At 38.4% G+C, this 19,907-nt stretch overlaps 1 gene segment (V, D, J or C); it reads right to left on the bottom strand.

Moving 5' to 3' along the window:
• Nucleotides 1-1,539: 1,539 nt before the first annotated feature.
• Nucleotides 1,540-18,796, bottom strand: LOC129620751 (T cell receptor alpha variable 13-1-like). The segment is given in 3 exon segments: nucleotides 1,540-1,859; nucleotides 18,289-18,576; nucleotides 18,745-18,796. Coding segments are annotated over 3 exon segments (660 nt in total).
• Between the last annotated feature and the right edge of the window lie 1,111 nt (nucleotides 18,797-19,907).

Below are 19,907 nucleotides of genomic sequence, written 5' to 3' on the forward strand. Positions count from 1 at the left end.
AAATGCTATATCTATAATTTCAGTCAAATTAGAGAGGAGTCCAAATATCAGATAAGAGCTATCAAAATCAGATAAGCTTGCACAAATACATATGTTTTGAAGAGCTATAGTGAGTGAATCGTGCCAGGTTGAAAGGAAATCTTTCCAGCTCAAATCCATCTGTTAATACACTTCCAAGTATTAAAATAATCCTTTTTTAAAATGTCAGGTTATGGTTTTATTATTGATTTTATTATTTTCCTTTGATCAGTCAATTTCTGCTTTATCTTTAATTCCTTCACTTTGATTTCTTTCATTTTGTTTTATTGTTCATACTTATTTCTTGAATTACATACTATAGTTATTTAATCTAAATAACATTTTTGTACTTGGAAGAAATTTTAAAAATAAATTAAAAAAGAAAGTTAAATTAAATACGCATAGAGACACGAACATGTAGGAATATAGAGAGGGAAATTGTTTGAGGATAAGGTAAAAACTAAAATATAAAGAAAAATATTAAAAGTCCTTTACAAACTGAGAAAAATTGCATAGTAGTCACCTTAGAAAGTAAATATGAGTACCATGGACTCACACCAAACAGACCTAAATCAAACTAATTCAGAAATAGTATAAAACAGCGTGGTCTACAAGAAGAGACATCATTCTGAGAGGACCTTCATTATTGAAAACAATGCCTATTACATAATTGAAGGTAATCAGAACATGTCAACCCAAATTATGCCTCTTTGACGTAAAAATTATTTGAGTAAATGCAGGAAAGGATCCCTTTTTTTATGCCTAAAAGCAGTAAATAAATTCTTTTTTTGAAGAGAGAATCTATAATGGCACCAAGGACTCTTTGTATTCAAGAAAGATTAGGATATACAGGGGGTAAGTGGACTATCACTAGCCCATGGTCTTGTCAGTTCTTCACAGATTTATTGTTTCTTCATCCTAGAAATATAAAAACTATCCCTGCTCTGGGTGCTTCTTCGGATCTTCATTTTCTTGTGAAAGCTCCCACGTGCATGTACAAATTTAACAAAATTTGCATGCTTTTCTCCTCTAATCTGTCTTAGGTCAGTTTAATTCTTAGGCCTAACCAGGGACACAAAGAGGGTAGAGGAGAATTTTTCTTCCTCCACACAATATATAATCCATAAATATTTATTGAAAAATTGATCTGAAAAAACAACAATTCACACATATTTTTACTGATTTTTCCATCATATGTTTCTGAACTTCCTTAGCCAATTGCTCAAGCTCAATCTGATCACCAAATGGCAAAATTTTATGTAGCCGTTCTTTCTTTCCAATCTTTGGCTAAAAATGCTATGTGTCTACCTTCAAGACAATGAATCAGGGATAAAGGTGTTTTTGATGATAACTCTGAACATGGTCTATGAACCTAGAGAGGTATTTTCTCAGGGTGAGTGTCTCCCATCCAACCCTACACCTGTACTGTCGTCCTAGCTACTTCCTGTCTGTGCTGCCAATTCCCTGCCCTGGTCCCTACAGCAGGTGGACTGGAGCCCTGGGTTTTGGTACAAGTCCCTCCTACGTGAGTCTCACTGTGGGCTCTCTCAGTGCACAGAAATACACCGCAGAGTCCTCCAGCTGTGAAGCTGAGATGACAAGTGTGATAGATTTGCTTGCTTTCTGGAAATTCAATGAGTAGCGACCTTTTGTGGCATTTTGCTTGCCATAAGAATCCTGATGAAGGATAAAAATCATTGCCCCATTGCTGGGCTGCTTGTAACAGAATAGAGTATAACTTGAATCCCTGGTGTCATATGTGCAGTTCAGGGTTATAGCCTCCTTCTCCTGTGCTAACATTGGTTGTGGGTCTTGAGTTACCTTCTGGGCAATAATGGATCCTAAAGGGGGAAAAAAAAAATAGAATCAGAACTTTAGGAATAAGTGATGTGGAATAAAGAAATCCTATTTTAGATCCTACTACCCCTTCTTCCCAGAGTTCCCATAAGACTGCCTGTTCCCCCAGTCCTTAGGTCACAGAGGAGGCACAATCCCATCAAGACCATCCTTACCTAAACACAGTGAAGCCACGACCACCTTCAGAAGGCTGGAGAGAAGCATGTTTCAGCTCTTCCACTAGATGGAAAATATCTTCTTCAATGTTAAGAAGGTGCAAGGTGAGATGAGCCTGACAGGGTGAGGGAAGAATTGCTGGTTATGTGCTGCTGCAGCTCCACAACAGGAAACAGGGGTTTCCTGGAGTAGCAAGTTGATGTGGGTATGTCAACTTCTCTGTGGACCAGGTGAGAATCTCACTCAACCCAAACTTCCTTTTGCATTAACCAGCTCTTCAGTTGATATCAATTACATCTGAAAATAAAAACGAGTTAAGTCTAATATTTCAGTGAAGATTGATGACCCCACCAATGTTGTGTTCAGTCATTGCATCTGTGAAGGAATTGAGTAGGTGGATCTTATTTTTAAATATTATGTGTAATACATTATGGTAACAGTGTAAGATACAATAAGCATACATCCTCACATCTATGTATGCTGTTCTTCCACCTAAGGTAGAAATAAACCATTTAATAATAAGAAAGGAAAGCTGTTTGGACTAATTATTGTAACTTTTTTATTCTTGCTGTTAAGGCACTATTTCTCTTCACTATCAATGTTCAGTTGCCTGTCTTGTGGTCGAAAGCAAAAAAAAAAAAAAATCTAATCACATTTGGCTGAATAATTTACACTGAAGATGCTCAAATTAAGGGGCTTCCCGGTGGCTCAGACAGTAAAGAAACTGCCTGCAATGCAGGAGACACAAATTTGATCCCTGGGTTGAGAAGATCCCCTGGAGGAGGGCACGGCAACCCACTCTAGTATTCTTGCTGGAGAATTCCTCGGACATAGAAGCCTGACAGGCTACAGTCCATGGGGTTGCAAAGAGTTGCACATGACTCAGCAATTGGCTTCCCAAGTGGTGCTGGGGTAAACAGCCCATCTGCCAACGTAGGAGACTGGCAGGCTACAGTCCATAGGGTCACAGAGTCGGACATGACTGAAGTGACTTAGCACACATGCACACTCACACTGAGTCCTATCACAGAGGTCCCCTTCTGTTCTCTATGAGTTTTTACAGCCCAGCTCTACTAGGCTGCCATCTATGGGGTTGCACAGAGTTGACACAACTGAAGCAACTTAGTAGCAGCAGCAGCAGCAGCTACTCATTCATAAAGGCCATTTAGACACCAGAGTTTGGTCATCAGGTTATCAAATCTTTGAAATTACATTTTTCTCTTTACTTCAGTTGAGACCCTAAATGAACTACAATAAGCTTCTATATTCTGTATGCCCATTTCTATGGAGAACATATCATAGGTGAACCCATATACCTACAAAGGACTGTGATTGCAGTATTGTTGATGGTAATAAAACTTTTTCTCTGAATATGTATGTTAAAAGTAAAGCCATGCTCTAAAAATATTATTCAACATCATGGCAAATAACAAAGACCCCTGGTCTATTATTCTACCTCTTGATACAGTAGCCTAAGTTATCATCCTTGTCTCAAAATAACAGCAGCCTCAGCTAAATTGGTTGAAGTGTTATCAAATCCTGCTCTAGTATCTCCATTAAATCTGATGGTACCACATGCAGTACAAACAGCTCTGCTCTCTGAGTTATACAGCATAACTCTCTGAGCACACTCAACATTTTCGTGTCAGTTGGCTGAATAAATATGAAATATTATGAATTTATACTCCCATTATTCAACTGTAATATATTTCTCAATCAAAGGACTCTCACGATTGCACTTCTGTCATTCAAGAAGTGTCAGTGTCCAGAACAGATCTTTCAGACATTCTCATACAATTTTTTTCATTAATAAGTATTTAATCTTAAAAATTGAAAGGGACAATACCAGGCTGTTTATGCAATAATTACTCCAGACCCCTTTATAAAACTCAATCCTTAGGGTAAGTATAATTAATTCAAGTAGCTGAACTTGTGCATCTCTCTTGGGCAAGTCAATTTACAAAAAAAATTATATTCAGTGTTGGTCGATAGGTTTTGAATGCAGTTCATAGCTTCCAAATACAATGAAGACAATGCAATTTCCTAACTCTCTGGCTTTTCTTAGTCTTGGCATACATCTTGTGCACTCCAATTAAAATGAAACTAGCTCGTGGTCCTAAGATGGTGGAGGAATAGGACAGGGAGATCACTTTCCCCCCCACAAATTCATCAAAAGAACATTTGAACACTGAGTAAATTCCACAAAACAACTTCTGAATGCCGGCAGAGGACATCAGGCACCCAGAAAAGTAGCCCATTGTCTTCGAAAGGAGGTAGGAAAAAAATATAAAAGACAAAATGAGAGACAAAAGAGGTAGGGACTGAGCTCCGTCCCAAGAGGGGAGTCTTAAAAAAGAGAGGTTTCCAAACACAAGGAAACACTCTCACTGCCAAGTCTGTGGTGAGCCTTGGAACCATAGAGGGCAACATAACCGGAAGGAAAAGTAAATAAATAATTAAAACCCACAGATTTACGTGCCCAATGGTAACTCCCAGTGGAGAAGCAGTGCAGACGTTTTCATCCGCCACTAGCAAGCGGGGGCTGGGCAGGGAGGCATGGGCTGCATTGCTTAGAGTAAGGATTGGGCCTGAATGCCCCAAGGGCATTCTGAAGGAACTAACTTGGGATAGCAAACCAGACTGTGGGATAGCTATCACGTGAAAAGCCCTAACCTAAGTGGCTCAGACAGTAAAGCATCTGTCTGCAATGCAGGAGACCACGGTTCAGTCTCTGGGTTGGGAAGATCCCCTGGAGAAGGAAATGGCAGCCCACTCCAGTATTCTTGCCTGAAAAATCCCATGGACCGCGGAGCCTGGTAGGCTACCGTCCATGAGGTTGCAAAGAGTCAGACACGACTGAGCAACTTCACTTTCACTAAGACACCATCAGGCCCACTCACAGAACAAAAGACTGACTAGAGCTACGCGAAAAGCCCTAGACACCGTCAAGCCCTCTCACAGAACAAAGCAGAGCTAGCCAGCTGCAGACCGGCCCATCCCCTCCTCCCTTCGGTGACAGGCAGGCGAGGGCAGCCAGAGCCAGAAGGGGGCAGTCGCGGCCCCAGAGAGGCTTCATCTACCAAACTGCAAGAAGACTTTGCTACTAACCAAAACTTCTTGGGATTCTGGATGGTCAACGTCCACCTGAGAAGGTGCGCCAGTTGTACACCCAGAAAACTGAGCAGCAGGGATGGGGGAGGCAATAAGTCGCAGCAACCACGCTCGCCAAAACACCTGGTCACCTGAGCTTCTTGGACCTGGGAAGGGCACAAAACACAGGCCCAAATGAGTCTGCACCTCTGAGGAGTACCCGAGTACCTGAACCTGAGCGGCTTAGACCTGGGAAGTGCATACAACCCAGGGCCAGCCTCAGACAGTTCCCGGCACAGCAACCTAGACCCTAAACAGTGTTGACAGGGAAAGCACACACACCGTGAGCGAGAAAAACCCAGTGTGGCCAAGACACTGCGAACACACCCCAGTGTTATTTGTTTGCAGCGTCCCTCCTCCCCACAGCAAGATTGAACAAGTGAGCCTAAAAAAGTGTCCACCACCGCCCCCTTGTGTCAGGGTGGAAATTAGACACTGAAGAGACCAGCAAACAGAAGAAGCTAAAAGAGGGAACCTCCTTGGAAGTGACAGGTGCAATAGATTTAAACCCTGTAGTTGGTACTGACTACATAGGAAGGGGCCTATATATCTTGAGAAATATAAGCTGGATCAAGGAATTATCCAAAAATGAACTGACCCCATACTGCCCACAACAACATCAGAGAAAGTCCTAGATATATTTTTACTACTTTTACTATGATTCTTTATTTTTTTTTATTTTAAGTCCTCTATTACTCCTTTAATTTTCATTTTTTATAACCTACTATTACTTTGAAAAAAAAAGAGAGAACTTATTTTTTAAAGCAAACTTTATATATATATATATTTTTTATAATTTTTGTGACTTTTTTTTCTTTAATATTGTATTTTTGAAAATCCAACCTCTACTCTAGATTTTTAATCTTTGATTTTTGGTATTTGTTATTAATTTTGTACCTTTAAGAACCCAATCTTCAGTACCTATTTTTACTTGGGAGAGAGAATACTGACTTGACTGCTCTCTCCTCCTTTGGACTCTCCTTTTTCTCCACCAGGTTGCCTCTATCTCCTCCCTCCCCCTTCTCTTCTCTACCCAACTCTGTGAATCTCTTTGTGTGTTCCAGACGGTGGAGAACACTTAGGGAACTGATTACTGGATGGATCTGTCTCTCTCCTTTTGAGTCCCCCCTTTATCCTCCTGGCCACCTCTGTCTCCTTCCTCCCTCTTCTCTTCTCTGTATAACTCCGTGAACATCTCTGAGCGGTCCAGACTGTGGAGCACACATAAGGAAGTGATTACTGGCTACCTTACTGTCTCCTCTTTTGATTCCACCTCATCTCATTCGGGTCACCTCTATCTCCCTCCTCCCTCTGCTCTTCTCCATGTAACTCTGTGAACCTCTCTGGGTGTCCCTCACTGTGGAGAAACTTTTCATCTTTAACCTAGATTTTTTATCAATGGTGCTGTATAGAAGGAGAAGTCTTGAGACTACAGTAAAAATAAGACTGAAAACCAGAAGCAGGAGGCTTAAGTCCAAATCCTGAGAACACCAGAGAACTCCTGACTCCAGGGAACATTAATCGACAGAAGCTCATCAAACGCCTCCATACCTACACTGAAACAATGCACCACCCAAGGTCAAACAAGTTCCTGAGCAAGACATACCACACAAATTCTCCAGCAACACAGGAACACAGCCCTGAGCTTCAATATACAGGCTGCCCAAAGTCACTCTAAACCCACTGACATCTCATAACTCATTACTGGACATTTCATTGCACTCCAAAGAGAAGAAATCCAACTCCACCCACCAGAACACTGACACAAGCTTCCCGAACCAGGAAACCTTGACACACCACCCGTACAACCCCACCCATAGCAAGGAAATTCCACAATAAAGAGAACTCCACAAACTGATGGAATACAGAAAGGCCACCCCAAACACAGCAATATAAACAAGATGAAGAGACAAAGGAATACCCAGTAGGTAAAGGAACAAGATAAATGCCCACCAAACCAAACAAAACAGGAAGAGATAGGGAATCTACCCAATAAAGAATTCCGAATAATGATAGTGAAAATGATTCAAAATCTTGAAAACAAAATGGAATCACAGATAAATAGCCTAGAGACAAGGATTGAGAAGATGCAAGAAAGGTTTAACAAGGATCTAGAAGAAATAAAAAAGAGTCAATATATAATGAGTAATGCAATAAATGAGATCAAAAACACTCTGGAGGCAACAAATAGTAGAATAAAGGAGGCAGAAGATAGGATTAGTGAAGCAGAAGATAGAATGGTAGAAATAAATGAATCAGAGAGGAAAAAAAACGAATTAAAAGAAATGAGGACAATCTCAGAGACGTCTGGGACAATGTTAAACACCCCAACATTTGAATCATAGGAGTCCCAGAAGAAGAAGACAAAAAGAAAGACCATGAGGAAATACTTGAGGAGATAATAGTTGAAAACTTCTCTAAAATGGGGAAGGAAATAATCACCCAAGTCCAAGAAACCCAGAGAATCCCAAACAGGATAAACCCAAGGCAAAACACCCCAAGACACATATTAATCAAATTAACAGAGAAAACACAAAGAACAAATATTAAAAGCACCAAGGGAAAAACAACAAATAACACACAAGGGAATTCCCATAAGGATAACAGCTGATCTTTCAATAGAAACTCTTCAGGCCAGGAGGGAATGGCAGGACATACTTAAAGATGGAAAGATGATGAAAGAAAATAACCTACAGCCCAGATTACTGTACCCAGCAAGGATCTCATTCCAATATGAAGGAGAAATCAAAAGCTTTACAGACAAGCAAAAGCTGAGAGAATTCAGCACCACCAAACCAGCTCTCCAACAAATGCTAAAGGATCTTCTCTGGGTAGGAAACACAAAAGGGGTGTATAAACTCGAACCCAAAACAATAAAGTAAATGGCAACGGGATCATACTTATCAATAATTACCTTGAACATAAATGGGTTGAATGCCCCAACCAAAAAACAAAGACTGGCTGAATGGATAAAAAAACAAGACCCCTATATATGTTGTCTACAAGAGACCCACCTCAAAACAAGGGACACACACGGACTGAAAGTGAAAGGCTGGGAAAAGATATTCCACGCAAATAGAGACCAAAAGAAAGCAGGAGTAGCAATACTCATATCAGATAAAATAGACTTTAACATAAAGGCTGTGAAAAGAGACAAAGAAGGACACTGCATAATGATCAAAGGATTAATCCAAGAAGAAGATATAACAATTATAAATATATATGCACCCGACATAGGAGCACCACAATATATAAGACAAATGCTAAAAAGTATGAAAGGGGAAATTAACACAATAATAGTGGGAGACTTTAATACCTCACTCACACCTATGGATAGATCAACTAAACAGAAAATTAACAAAGAAACACAAACTTTAAATGATACAATAGACCAGTTAGACCTAATTGATATCTATAGGATGTTTCACCCCAAAACAATGAATTTCACCTTTTTCTCAAGCGCACATGGAACCTTCTCCAGGATAGATCATATCCTGGGCCATAAATCTATCCTTGGGAGATTAAAAAAAATTGAAATCATTCCAAGCATCTTTTATGACCACAGTGCAGTAATATTAGATCTCAATTACAGGAGAAAAACTATTAAAAATTCCAACATATGGAGGCTGAACAACACGCTGCTGAATAACCAACAAATCACAGAAGAAATAAAAAAAGAAATCAAAATAGGCATAGAAACTAATGAAAATGAAAACAGAACAACCCAAAACCCGTGGGACACTGTAAAAGCAGTGCTAAGGGGGAAGGTTCATAGCAATACAGGCATACCTCAAGAAACAAGAAAAAAGTCAAATAAATAACCTAACTCTACACCTAAAGCAACTAGAAAAGGAAGAAATGAAGAACCCCAGGGTTAGTAGAAGGAAAGAAATCTTAAAAATTAGTGCAGAAATAAATGCAAAAGAAACAAAAGAGACCATAGCAAAAATCAAAAAAACCAAAAGCTGGTTCTTTGAAAGGATAAATAAAATTGACAAACCATTAGCCAGACTCATCAAGAAACAAAGGGAGAAAAATCAAATCAATAAAGTTAGAAATGAAAATGGAGAGATCACAACAGACAACACAGAAATACAAAGGATCATAAGAGACTGCTATCAGCAATTATATGCCAATAAAATGGACAATGTGGAAGAAATGGACAAATTCTTAGAAAAGTACAACTTTCCAAAACTGAACCAGGAAGAAATAGAAAATCTTAACAGACCCATCACAAGCACAGAAATTGAAACTGTAATCAGAAATCTTCCAGCAAACAAAAGCCCAGGTCCAGACGGCTTCACAGCTGAATTCTACCAAAAATTTAGAGAAGAGCTAACGCCTATCCTACGCAAACTCTTTCAAAAAATTGCAGAGGAAGGTAAACTTCCAAACTCATTCTATAAGGCCATCATCACCCTAATACCAAAACCTGACAAAGATGCCACAAAAAAAGAAAACTACAGGCCAATATCACTGATGAACATAGATGCAAAAATCCTTAACAAAATTCTAGCAATCAGAATCCAACATCACATTAAAAAGATCATACATCATGACCAAGTGGGCTTACCCCAGGGATGCAAGGATTCTTCAATATCCGCAAATCAATCAATGTAATACACCACATTAACAAATTGGTTATCTCAATCATTATCAATATGATTATCTCAGTAGATGCAGAGAAAGTCTTTGACAAAATTCAACATCCATTTATGATTAAAAAACTCTCCAGAAAGCAAGAATAGAAGGAACATACCTCAACATAATAAAAGCTATATATGACAAACCCACAGAAAACATTATCCTCAATGGTGAACAATTGAAAGCATTTCCCCTAATGTCAAGGACAAGACAAGGATGCCCACTTCACTGCTACTATTCAACATAGTTTTGGAAGTTTTGGCCACAGCAATCAGAGCAGAAAAAGAAATAAAAGGAATCCAAATTGAAAAAGAAGAAGTAAAACCCTCACTGTTTACAGATGACATGGTCCTCTACATAGAAAACCCTAAAACTCCACCAGAAAATTACTAGAGCTAATCAATATATATAGTAAAGTTTCAGGATATAAAATCAACACACAGTAATCTCTTGCATTCCTATACACTAATAATGAGAAAATAGAAAGAGAAATTAAGGAAACAATTCCATTCACCATTGCAACAAAAAGAAGAAAATACTTAGGAACATATCTACCTAAAGAAACAAAAGACCTGTATATAGAAAACTATAAAACCCTGGTGAAAGAAATCAAAGAGGACACTAATAGATGGAGAAATATACCATATTCGTGGATCAGAAGAATCCATATGGTGAAAATGAGTATACTACCCAAAGCAATCTATAGATTCAATGCAATCCCTATCAAGCTACCAATGGTACTTTTCACAGAGATAGAACAAATAATTTCACAATTTGTATGGAAATACAAAAAAACCTCGAATAGCCAAAGCAATCTTGAGGAAGAAGAATGGAAATGGAGGAATCAACTTCCTGACTTCAGGTTTTACTACAAAACCACAGTCATCAAGACAGTATGGTACTGGCACAAAGACAGAAATATAGATCAATGGAACAAAATAGAAAGCCCAGAGATAAATCCACATGCCTATGGACACCTTATCTTTGACAAAGGAGGCAAGAATATACAATGGAGAAAAGACAATCTTTTTAACAAGTGGTGCTGGGAAAACTGGTCAACCACTTGTAAAAGAATGAAACCAGAACACTTTCTAATACCATATACAAAAATAAACTCAAAATGGATTAAAGATCTAAACGTAAGACCAGAAATTATAAAACTCCTAGAGGAGAACATAGGCAAAACACTCTCCGACATAAATCACAGCAGGATCCTCTATGACCCACCTCCCAGAATATTGGAAATAAAAGCAAAAATAAACAAATGGGACCTAATTAAACTTAAAAGCTTCTGCACAACAAAGGAAACTATAAGCAAGGTGAAAAGACAGCCTTCAGAATTGGAGAAAATAATAACAAATGAAGCAACTGACAAAGAATTCATTTCCAAAATATACAAGCAACTCCTTCAGCTCAATTCCAGAAAAATAAATGGCCCAATTTAAAAAAATGGGCCAGAGAACTAAACAGATAGTTCTCCAAAGAAGATATACAGATGGCTAACAAACACATGAAAAGATGCTCAACATCACTCATTATCAGAGAAATGCAAATCAAAACCACAATGAGGTACCATTTCACGCCAGAATGGCTGCTATCCAAAAGTCTACCAGCAATAAATGCTGGAGAGGGTGCGGAGAAAAGGAAACCCTCTTACACTGTTGGTGGGAATGCAATTAGTACAGCCACTGTGGAGAACAGCGTAGAGAGTCCTTAAAAAACTGGAAATAGAACTGCCATATGACCCAACAATCCCACTGCTGGGCATACACTCTGAGAAAACCAGAATTGAAAGAGACACGTGTACCCCAGTGTTCATCACAACACTGTTTATAATAAGCAGGACACGGAAGCAACCTGGGTGTCCATCATCAGACGAATGAATAAGAAAGCTGAGGTACATATACACAATGGAGTATTACTCAGCCATTAAAAAGAATACATTTGAGTCAGTTCTAATGAGGTGGATGAAACTGGAGCCTATTATACAGAGTGAAGTAAGCCAGAAAGAAAAACTTCAATACAGTATACTAACGCATATATATGGAATTTAGAAAGATGGTAACGATAACCCTGTATCGTTTTGGACTCTGGGAGAGGGTGAGGGTGGGATGATTTGGGAGAATGGCATTGAAACATGTAAATTATCATATGTGAAAGGAATCGCCAATCCAGGTTTGATGCATGATACTGGATGCTTGGGGCTGATGCACTGGTATGACACAGAGGGATGGGATGGGGAGGGAGGTGGGAGGGGGGTTCAGGATGGGGAACACGTGTACACCGTGGTGGATTCATGTTGATGTATGGCAGAACCAATACAAGATTGTAAAGTAATTAGCCTCCATTAAAATAAATAAATTTATATTAAAAAATAAGAATAAATGAAAACTAAATACATGAATTATTTGATGTCATCATGCTACTTAAAGAAATTTTGCCATAAAGACAAAGTCTCTCAGCATGAAAGACTTTGCAGAGTATGGGGAAAAAATGATCGAGCAGATCATCACATTAAATGTAACTTTCTGAGTAAAGCCCTTATGCAAGAACCTCTTCTAGAACATAAAGGCAAATCCATGGAAAGACTCAAAAATTCCATGTTAGGTTCAGAATGCCAGACCCTGATTTTGTAAGGAATGAGTAGGAATGATTGATTTGTTTGATCCATGAGGACACAATATATCAAAGCCAAGACAGTTGTCTGGTGAAGCCAAATGATCTCCACTGAACTCTTACTCAAATGTTGAGATATGGCATTAGGGAAATATTGGCTGCAACATTTAGAAAAATATTGTGGGAAAACTTTTTGAGATTTGTAGATATTGGGGTCAGTTCATGCATTTCTTGGAAGCCATAAAATCCCATAAAATTTATAAAAGCCAAATATGAACTAGAATACTATACCAAGGAAATATTTGGGTATTTCCAAAAGAAATTTAAACAATTTCACATCTCCATGGGTTATGAGTATGTACTAGTAACAGTATTTTTATTCTTCACATGGGTGGAAGCAATCTTTTGATAAACCACAACACTCACCATAATTAAAAATGAACTTGATGCTGTGTTTACTACCTGTGTCATTTCAAATTGTATCTATATAAGGAAGCAGTTTCTCTGAGATAGTTATATAAAGTTTTGCCCTCACTCAGAAATTTTACTACTCTTATTGTCCCTCTTATGTTCTGAAGAAGTGGAAAGAACAAGTGGAATATTAGAACTGAAATGAATTACAGTATCAGACACCCTTGAACTACTGTGGCCTAATACATTATTAATTAGTCTTGGCCCCCATGGCCCTGCTTCCTTCCTTCACAAAGTCATATGTTGTCTCACTACCAGCTGGTCCCTGATATGCCCAGGTAATTCACAAGGGCCCAGATCACACATATTCCAATCCTTCACCAACTGAACTAAATAAATAAACCCATTATAATCAGTCCTTTAATCACAGGCACAGGTTGATTTCCTAGCCTTTCATTTAATCAGTTTTTTTCATGACAACCTGGGTGACCTAGTGCTGGCAAAATACCCAGAGAAAAACTGCCATTGAACTTGTGGAAATGACTTTAATATGTTCTATTTGTTATCAATTCAGCAGGTAAAGTACAAGAAATTGATCCTTCATCGCATGTGTACCAACTACTATAACATCATGCATCCCTAATTGACAAGAATTGTAAAGTTACTTACATTAGCGATATTAAACCAAGGTTCTCCAGAGAATGGTCAGAAGCAGGTAGTCCACAGAAGATGAGGTTGACCCAAGATCCTTGAAACAAATATACAACTGCCTAAAGTGGATATCTCCATCCAAGACCACTAGAGAATTCTCTAAGATATCTGGAATCCACTGGATACCCACTGGATACCCACTCTAAGATATAATTTGGTTCAACAAGCCCATTGATTGTGCAACAATGTTAAAGAATTGTAGGAGATGTTATTTAGTGTCAACTCCTGTAAACACCAAGTAATAAACATACCCCAATTAGTACTGCTAAAGTGAAATCTGACCAATAAAATTTGTCTTAAAAATATTAGAAAAATTCATAATGGGGTTGGTACAATTAGCTTTGCATGAAGAATATGTCTTAACTTGATTATGAGTTGGTCCAACACTCCAATGAATCTGCTCATTATCAGTTGCCATAATGTTTCTTTTGTAGAAATACAAATAAAATTTTAAAGAAATTCAAACACTTGAAATGATGAGTTATTTATGTAAAATAACTTAAAAGTTCAAAACAATTGGGTTAAAAAATAGTGAGAGTGGTGGCAGGGAAAGCGATCATACATGCCTAGTACAATAGGCTCTACCTCACAAAGATGCAGACTTCTCAAAAGGTTTTTTTATTGTATGACTTTATTCATATGAGGCTTCCCTCATAACTCAGATGGTAAAGAATCCTTCTGCAATGCAGAAGACCTTGGTTCGATTCCTGGGTCAAGAAGATCTGCTGGAGAAGGAATAGGCTACCCACTCCAGTATTCTTGGGCTTCCCTTGTGGCTCAGCTAGTAAAGCATCTGCCTGCAATGCAGAAGACCTGGGTTCAATCCCTGGGTTAGGTAGATCCCCTGGAGAAGGGAAAGTCTACCCACTCCAGTATTCTGGCCTGGAGAGTCTGACACAACTGAGCAACTTTCACTTATATAAAATTCCTGAAAAGATAAAAATATAAAATCAAGGTTTGCATGGAGTTAATATATGTTAGGGTGTGATTCACTCCAGTACTCTTGCCTGGAAAACCCATGGACGGAGGAGCCTGGTGGGCTGCAAGCCATGGGGTCGCTAAGAGTCGGACATGACTGAGCGACTTCACTTTCACTTTTCACTTTCCTGCACTGGAGAAGGAAATGGCAACCCACTCCAGTGTTCTTGCCTGGAGAATCCCAGGGACGAGGGAGCCTGGTGGGTTGCCGTCTATGGGGGTCGCACAGAGTCGGATACGACTGAAGTGACTTAGCAGCAGCAGCAGCAGTAGGGTGTGATTACAAAATTATATCACAAGGGAATTTGATTAAAAGACACAACTCTCCCTTCTAACTTACATGAGAGTAAACGTGAATACTAATAACATTTTGAAAAGAAGAATAGATTTGTGAACCTAATCCTCAAATTATATTCTTGAATAAATCACTTTCTATTTTGATTTCCCTCAAACATACAAAACTATATATGCTCCATCACTGGGCTCTAAAGAAAACCCAAGTCACATTTTCAACAAGAAAGTAGTCAGAATATATAGAAAGGACAGTCCAATTTTGCCAGAAATATAGAAATAAAATTTTAAATATAATTGTGAGAAAAGTCTCTCATGAAGCCATTAAAAAGTAAGTGTTAGAGATGAAGATAACGAAACTGAAAATGTTTATTTCAAGATACAATATTAAGTGAAAAAATCAGAATTCTAATCATACTAGAATTTAAAAATACAGTAAATAAAATATTAACAATAAATTATCTGGATGCAGAATTATAAATTTTACATTTTTGTATTAGACACATTTTCTACATTTAGAACATACTTTTTACAGTAAGTGAAAAATAGCATACATAATTTTCAAAACACAAGCATTAAGAACCCATCCATAATAGGAATGTAGTATTGTTCCCAAGCATTCATTTATAGAAAAGGAGTCTGAAAGCAAATATAAAGTCATTTTTAAGGCCTGAATTTTATTTTTATCTCATCTTTTATTTTACCTAATTTTTCTAAAATTATGGCAACAATGATACCACTTAAACAAGTGAGCTAAATTTTTTTTTTTATTTTACTTTACAATATTGTATTGGTTTTGCCATACATTGACATGAATCTGCCATGGGTGTACATGTGTTCCCCATCCTGAACCCCCCTCCCACCTCCCTCCTCATCCCATCCCTCTGGGTCATCCCAGTGCTCCAGCCCTGAGCATCCTGTATCATGCATTGAATCTGATTCGTTTCACATAAGATAATTTACATGTTTTAATGCCATTCTTCCATATCATCCTGCCCTCGCCATCTCCCACGGAGTCCAAAAGACTGTTCTATACATCTGTGTCTCTTTTGCTGTCTTGCATACAGGGTTATCGTTACCATCTGTCTAAATTCCATATATATGCGTTGGTATACTGTATTGGTGTTTTTCTTTCTGGCTTACTTCACTCTATATAATAGGCCCCAGTTTCATCCACCTCATTAGAAATGATTCAGATGTATTCTTTTTAATGGCTGAGTTACCTCATGTAAAGAGTTGACTCATTGGAAAAGACTCTGATGCTGGGAGGGATTGGGGGCAGGAGGAGAAGGGGACGACAGAGGATGAGATCGCTGGATGGCATCACCGACTCGATGGACGTGAGTTTGAGTGAAACCCGGGAGTTGGTGATGGAAAGGGAGGCCTAGAGTGCTGCAATTCATGGGGTTGCAAAGAGTCGGACACGACTGAGCGACTGAACTGAACTGAATACTCCATTGTGTATATGTACCTCAGCTTTCTAATCCATTCATCTTCTGATGGACATCTAGGTTTCTTCCATGTCCTGGCTATTATAAACAGTGTTACAATGAACATTGGGGTACACGTGCCTCTTTTAATTCTGGTTTCCTTGGTGTGTATGCCCAGCAGTGGGATTGCTGGGTCATATGACAGTTCTCTTTCCAGTTTTTTAAGGAATCTCCACACCATTCTCCTTAGTGGCTGTACTAGTTTGCATTCCCACTAACAGTGTAAGAGGGTTCCCTTTCTCCACACCCTCTCCAGCATTTATTGCTTGTAGGCTTTTGGATAGCAGCCATTCTGACTGGCATGAAATGATACCTCATTGTGGTTTTGATTTACATTTCTCTGATAATGAGTGATGTTGAACATATTTTCAGGTGTTTGTTAGCCATCTGTATGTCTTCTTTGGAGAAATGTCTGTTTGGTTCTTTGACCCACTTTTTGATTGGGTCATTTATTTTTCTTGAATTGAGCTGAAGGAGTTGCTTGTATATTTTTGAGATTAATTCTTTGTCCATTGCTTTGTTTGCTATTATTTTCTCCCTTTCTGAAGGCTGTGTTTTCACTTTGCTTATAGTTTCCTTTGTTGTGCAAAAACTTTTAATTTTAATTAGGTCCCATTTGTTTATTTTTGCTTTTATTTCCAATATTCTGGGAGGTGGGTCATAGAGATCCTGCTGTGATTTATGTCAGAGAGTATTTTGCCTATGTTTTCCTCTAGGAGTTTTATAGTTTCTGGTCTTACATTTAGATCTTAATCCATTTTGAGTTTATTTTTGTATATGGTGTTAGAAAGTGTTCTGGTTTCATTCTTTTACAAGTGGTTGACCAGTTTTCCCAGCACCACTTGTTAAAGAGATTGTTTTTTTTCCATTGTTTATTTTTGTTTCCTTTGTTGAAGATAAGGTGTCCATAGGTGTGTGGATTTATCTCTGGGCTTTCTATTTTGTTCCATTGATCTCTACTTCTGTCTTTGTGCCAGTACCATACTCTCTTGATGACTGTGGCTTTGCAGTAGAGCCTGAAGTCAGGCAAGTTGATTCCTCCAGTTCCATTCTTCTTCCTCAAGATTGCTTTGGCTATTCAAGGTTTTTTTGTATTTCTATACAAATTGTGAAATTATTTGTTCTAACTCTGTGAAAAATACCGTTGGTAGCTTGATAGGGATTGCATTGAATCTATAGATTGCTTTGGGTAGTATACTCATTTTCACTTTATTGATTCTTCCAATCCATGAACACAGTGTATTTCTCCACCTATTTTTGTCCTCTTTAATTTCTTTCACCAGTGTATTATAGTTTTCTACATATAGGTCTTTTGTTTCTTTAGGTAGATATATTCCTAAGTATTTTATTCTTTTTGTTGCAATGGTGAATTGAATTTTTTTTTTTAAATTTCTCTCTCTGTCTTCTCATTATCAGTGTACAGTAATGCAAGGGATTTCTGTGTGTTGATTTTATATCCTGCAACTTTACTATATTCATTGATTAGCTCTAGTAATTTTCTATGTAGAGGACCATGTCATCTGCAAACAGTGAGAGTTTTACTTCTTATTTTCCAGTATGGATTCCTTTAATTTCTTTTTCTGCTCTGATTGCTGTGGCCAAAACTTCCAAAACTATGTTGAATAGTAGTGTTGATAGTAGGCACCCTTGTCTTGTCCCTGACTTTAGGGGAAATGCTTTCAATTTTTCACCATTGAGGATAATGGTTAAAGCCTGAATTTTAAAATAAAACCTAATTCCCTTCAAGAATTCAGTAAGCAATAGTCATCCAACAGAATGTGTTTTAACACTTTCTGCGTCATATCAAACCTAATCTTCTTATTCAAACTAACATACATACATTAGTTTTCACTTGTAGACAAACACTATGAAAAATGCTATAACTTGAAGGTTGTGCCAAAGGAAGTGGGTTGCCCCAGTTACAGGTTTGGGTACAGATAGTGGATGCATGGGAAGCACTGTGTACTTGCTGCACAGAAGTAGACAGCTGAGTCTCCATGTTCAGTGGTTGTAATGTTCAGGGAAAGATGTTTGGCAGTCTTATTCAATAAAACAGTCAGTCTTTGGCCTTCATTTTTACGCATATTAGAACGAATGTCTATAAGGAGCTGGGGACCTTTTCCAGGTTCTTGCTTATACCAAGGGAAGTAGCTTGAGGTAACATCTGTATAAGTACAGGTGATAAAACAGCTGTTTCCCTCCTGGACACTCAGGGTAGAAGGACTCTGCTCTACCTCTTTTCCAAGGCTGACACCTAAGGAGAAAGTAGAAGTCAGAGAAAGGAGAAGGGTTCTCAGATTATTTAGCTCTAGAGTTTGCTTTTCCTTTTCTACAACAACTAGAAGAAACCTGAATAAAGCCAGTCTTAGCATCTAAAGAATATCTACTAATACACTCTATTTCCCTTAAACCCTCAACTCACAGTCCAGCTGCAGCCACAAGAATGTGATTAAAGCTCCAATGGATGTCTTCATTGTTTTTCCCATTTAAGATCAATTGTGGATCTGCAGTCTCCAGCCAGAAGAGCTGCTTCTATTTCCAAGTGTCGCCTTCTTTCCTAGCAGTCATAGTGGTTTCTCACATTGTCTACTCAGCCAATAATAAAAAGGCACTACTTCTGCTCTAAGCCTATTCATTCAGAACCCATTCAAATGAACCCTCCACATATTCTGATGAACAGAGGTGCACCACCATCTGGTGGTCACATCTCTAGCTACTGAACTCTTTGGTTAAATGTTCTCATACCCTGGGCTTATGAGGGACTTGGATGCATAAAAACAGCATGAGATTAAACAAATTAGATGTATATCAGGAGTAAATGCACAGTAAGAATGTAGAGATTAACATTTAAATCTCTGCACAGGACTGAGTCACTGTTAATAAGTTGGAAGAAGGTAAATGCTGTTGCCATTTATTCAGGTTTGAAATCAGGAAAACACCATCATTTACTCTCTCAAACAAAGAAAATGTAAAATCTTCCTTTTCAGCCAAATTTAACATCCCCATTTTTCTATAATGGAGAAAAAAATCTTTGTGAAAGGAATATGAAAATCAAAGAGCAGAGAAGATCATTTGATATTTCAAGGATCTACTAACTCAACCTCTGTTCCTCTAAGCTGGTCTTGCCCATGATCTTGCTATTCCCAGAGAATTGACAGTACTATCAGTCAAAATGTGGAAACTTCCTTCAGCAAAGATTGTGATGAGGTAAAAGTGAAACTCCAATACTTTGGCCACCTGATGCGAAGATCTGAGTCATTTGAAAAGACTCTGATGCTGGGAAATATTGAGGGCGGGAGGAGAAGAGGACGACAGAGGATAAGATGGTTGGATGGCATCACGGACTCAATGGACATGGGTTTGGTTAGACTCCAGGAGTTGGTGAGGGACTGGGAGGCCTGGCGTGCTGTGGTTCATGGGGTTGCAAAGAGTCAGATACGACTGAGCGACTGAATTGAACTGACTGAAAGGACTACATCTCAATGATAAAGGAGTAGGAGGAAGTTCTATGAGTTAGGAAACAGTTCAACCTGTAGATTGTGTTGATTTACAATAAGAAATCGGACATTCTTTAAGAAATCTATT

The sequence above is a fragment of the Bubalus kerabau genome, chromosome 10 (genome assembly GCF_029407905.1).
Source record: "Bubalus kerabau isolate K-KA32 ecotype Philippines breed swamp buffalo chromosome 10, PCC_UOA_SB_1v2, whole genome shotgun sequence".
Lineage (NCBI taxonomy): Eukaryota > Metazoa > Chordata > Mammalia > Artiodactyla > Bovidae > Bubalus > Bubalus kerabau.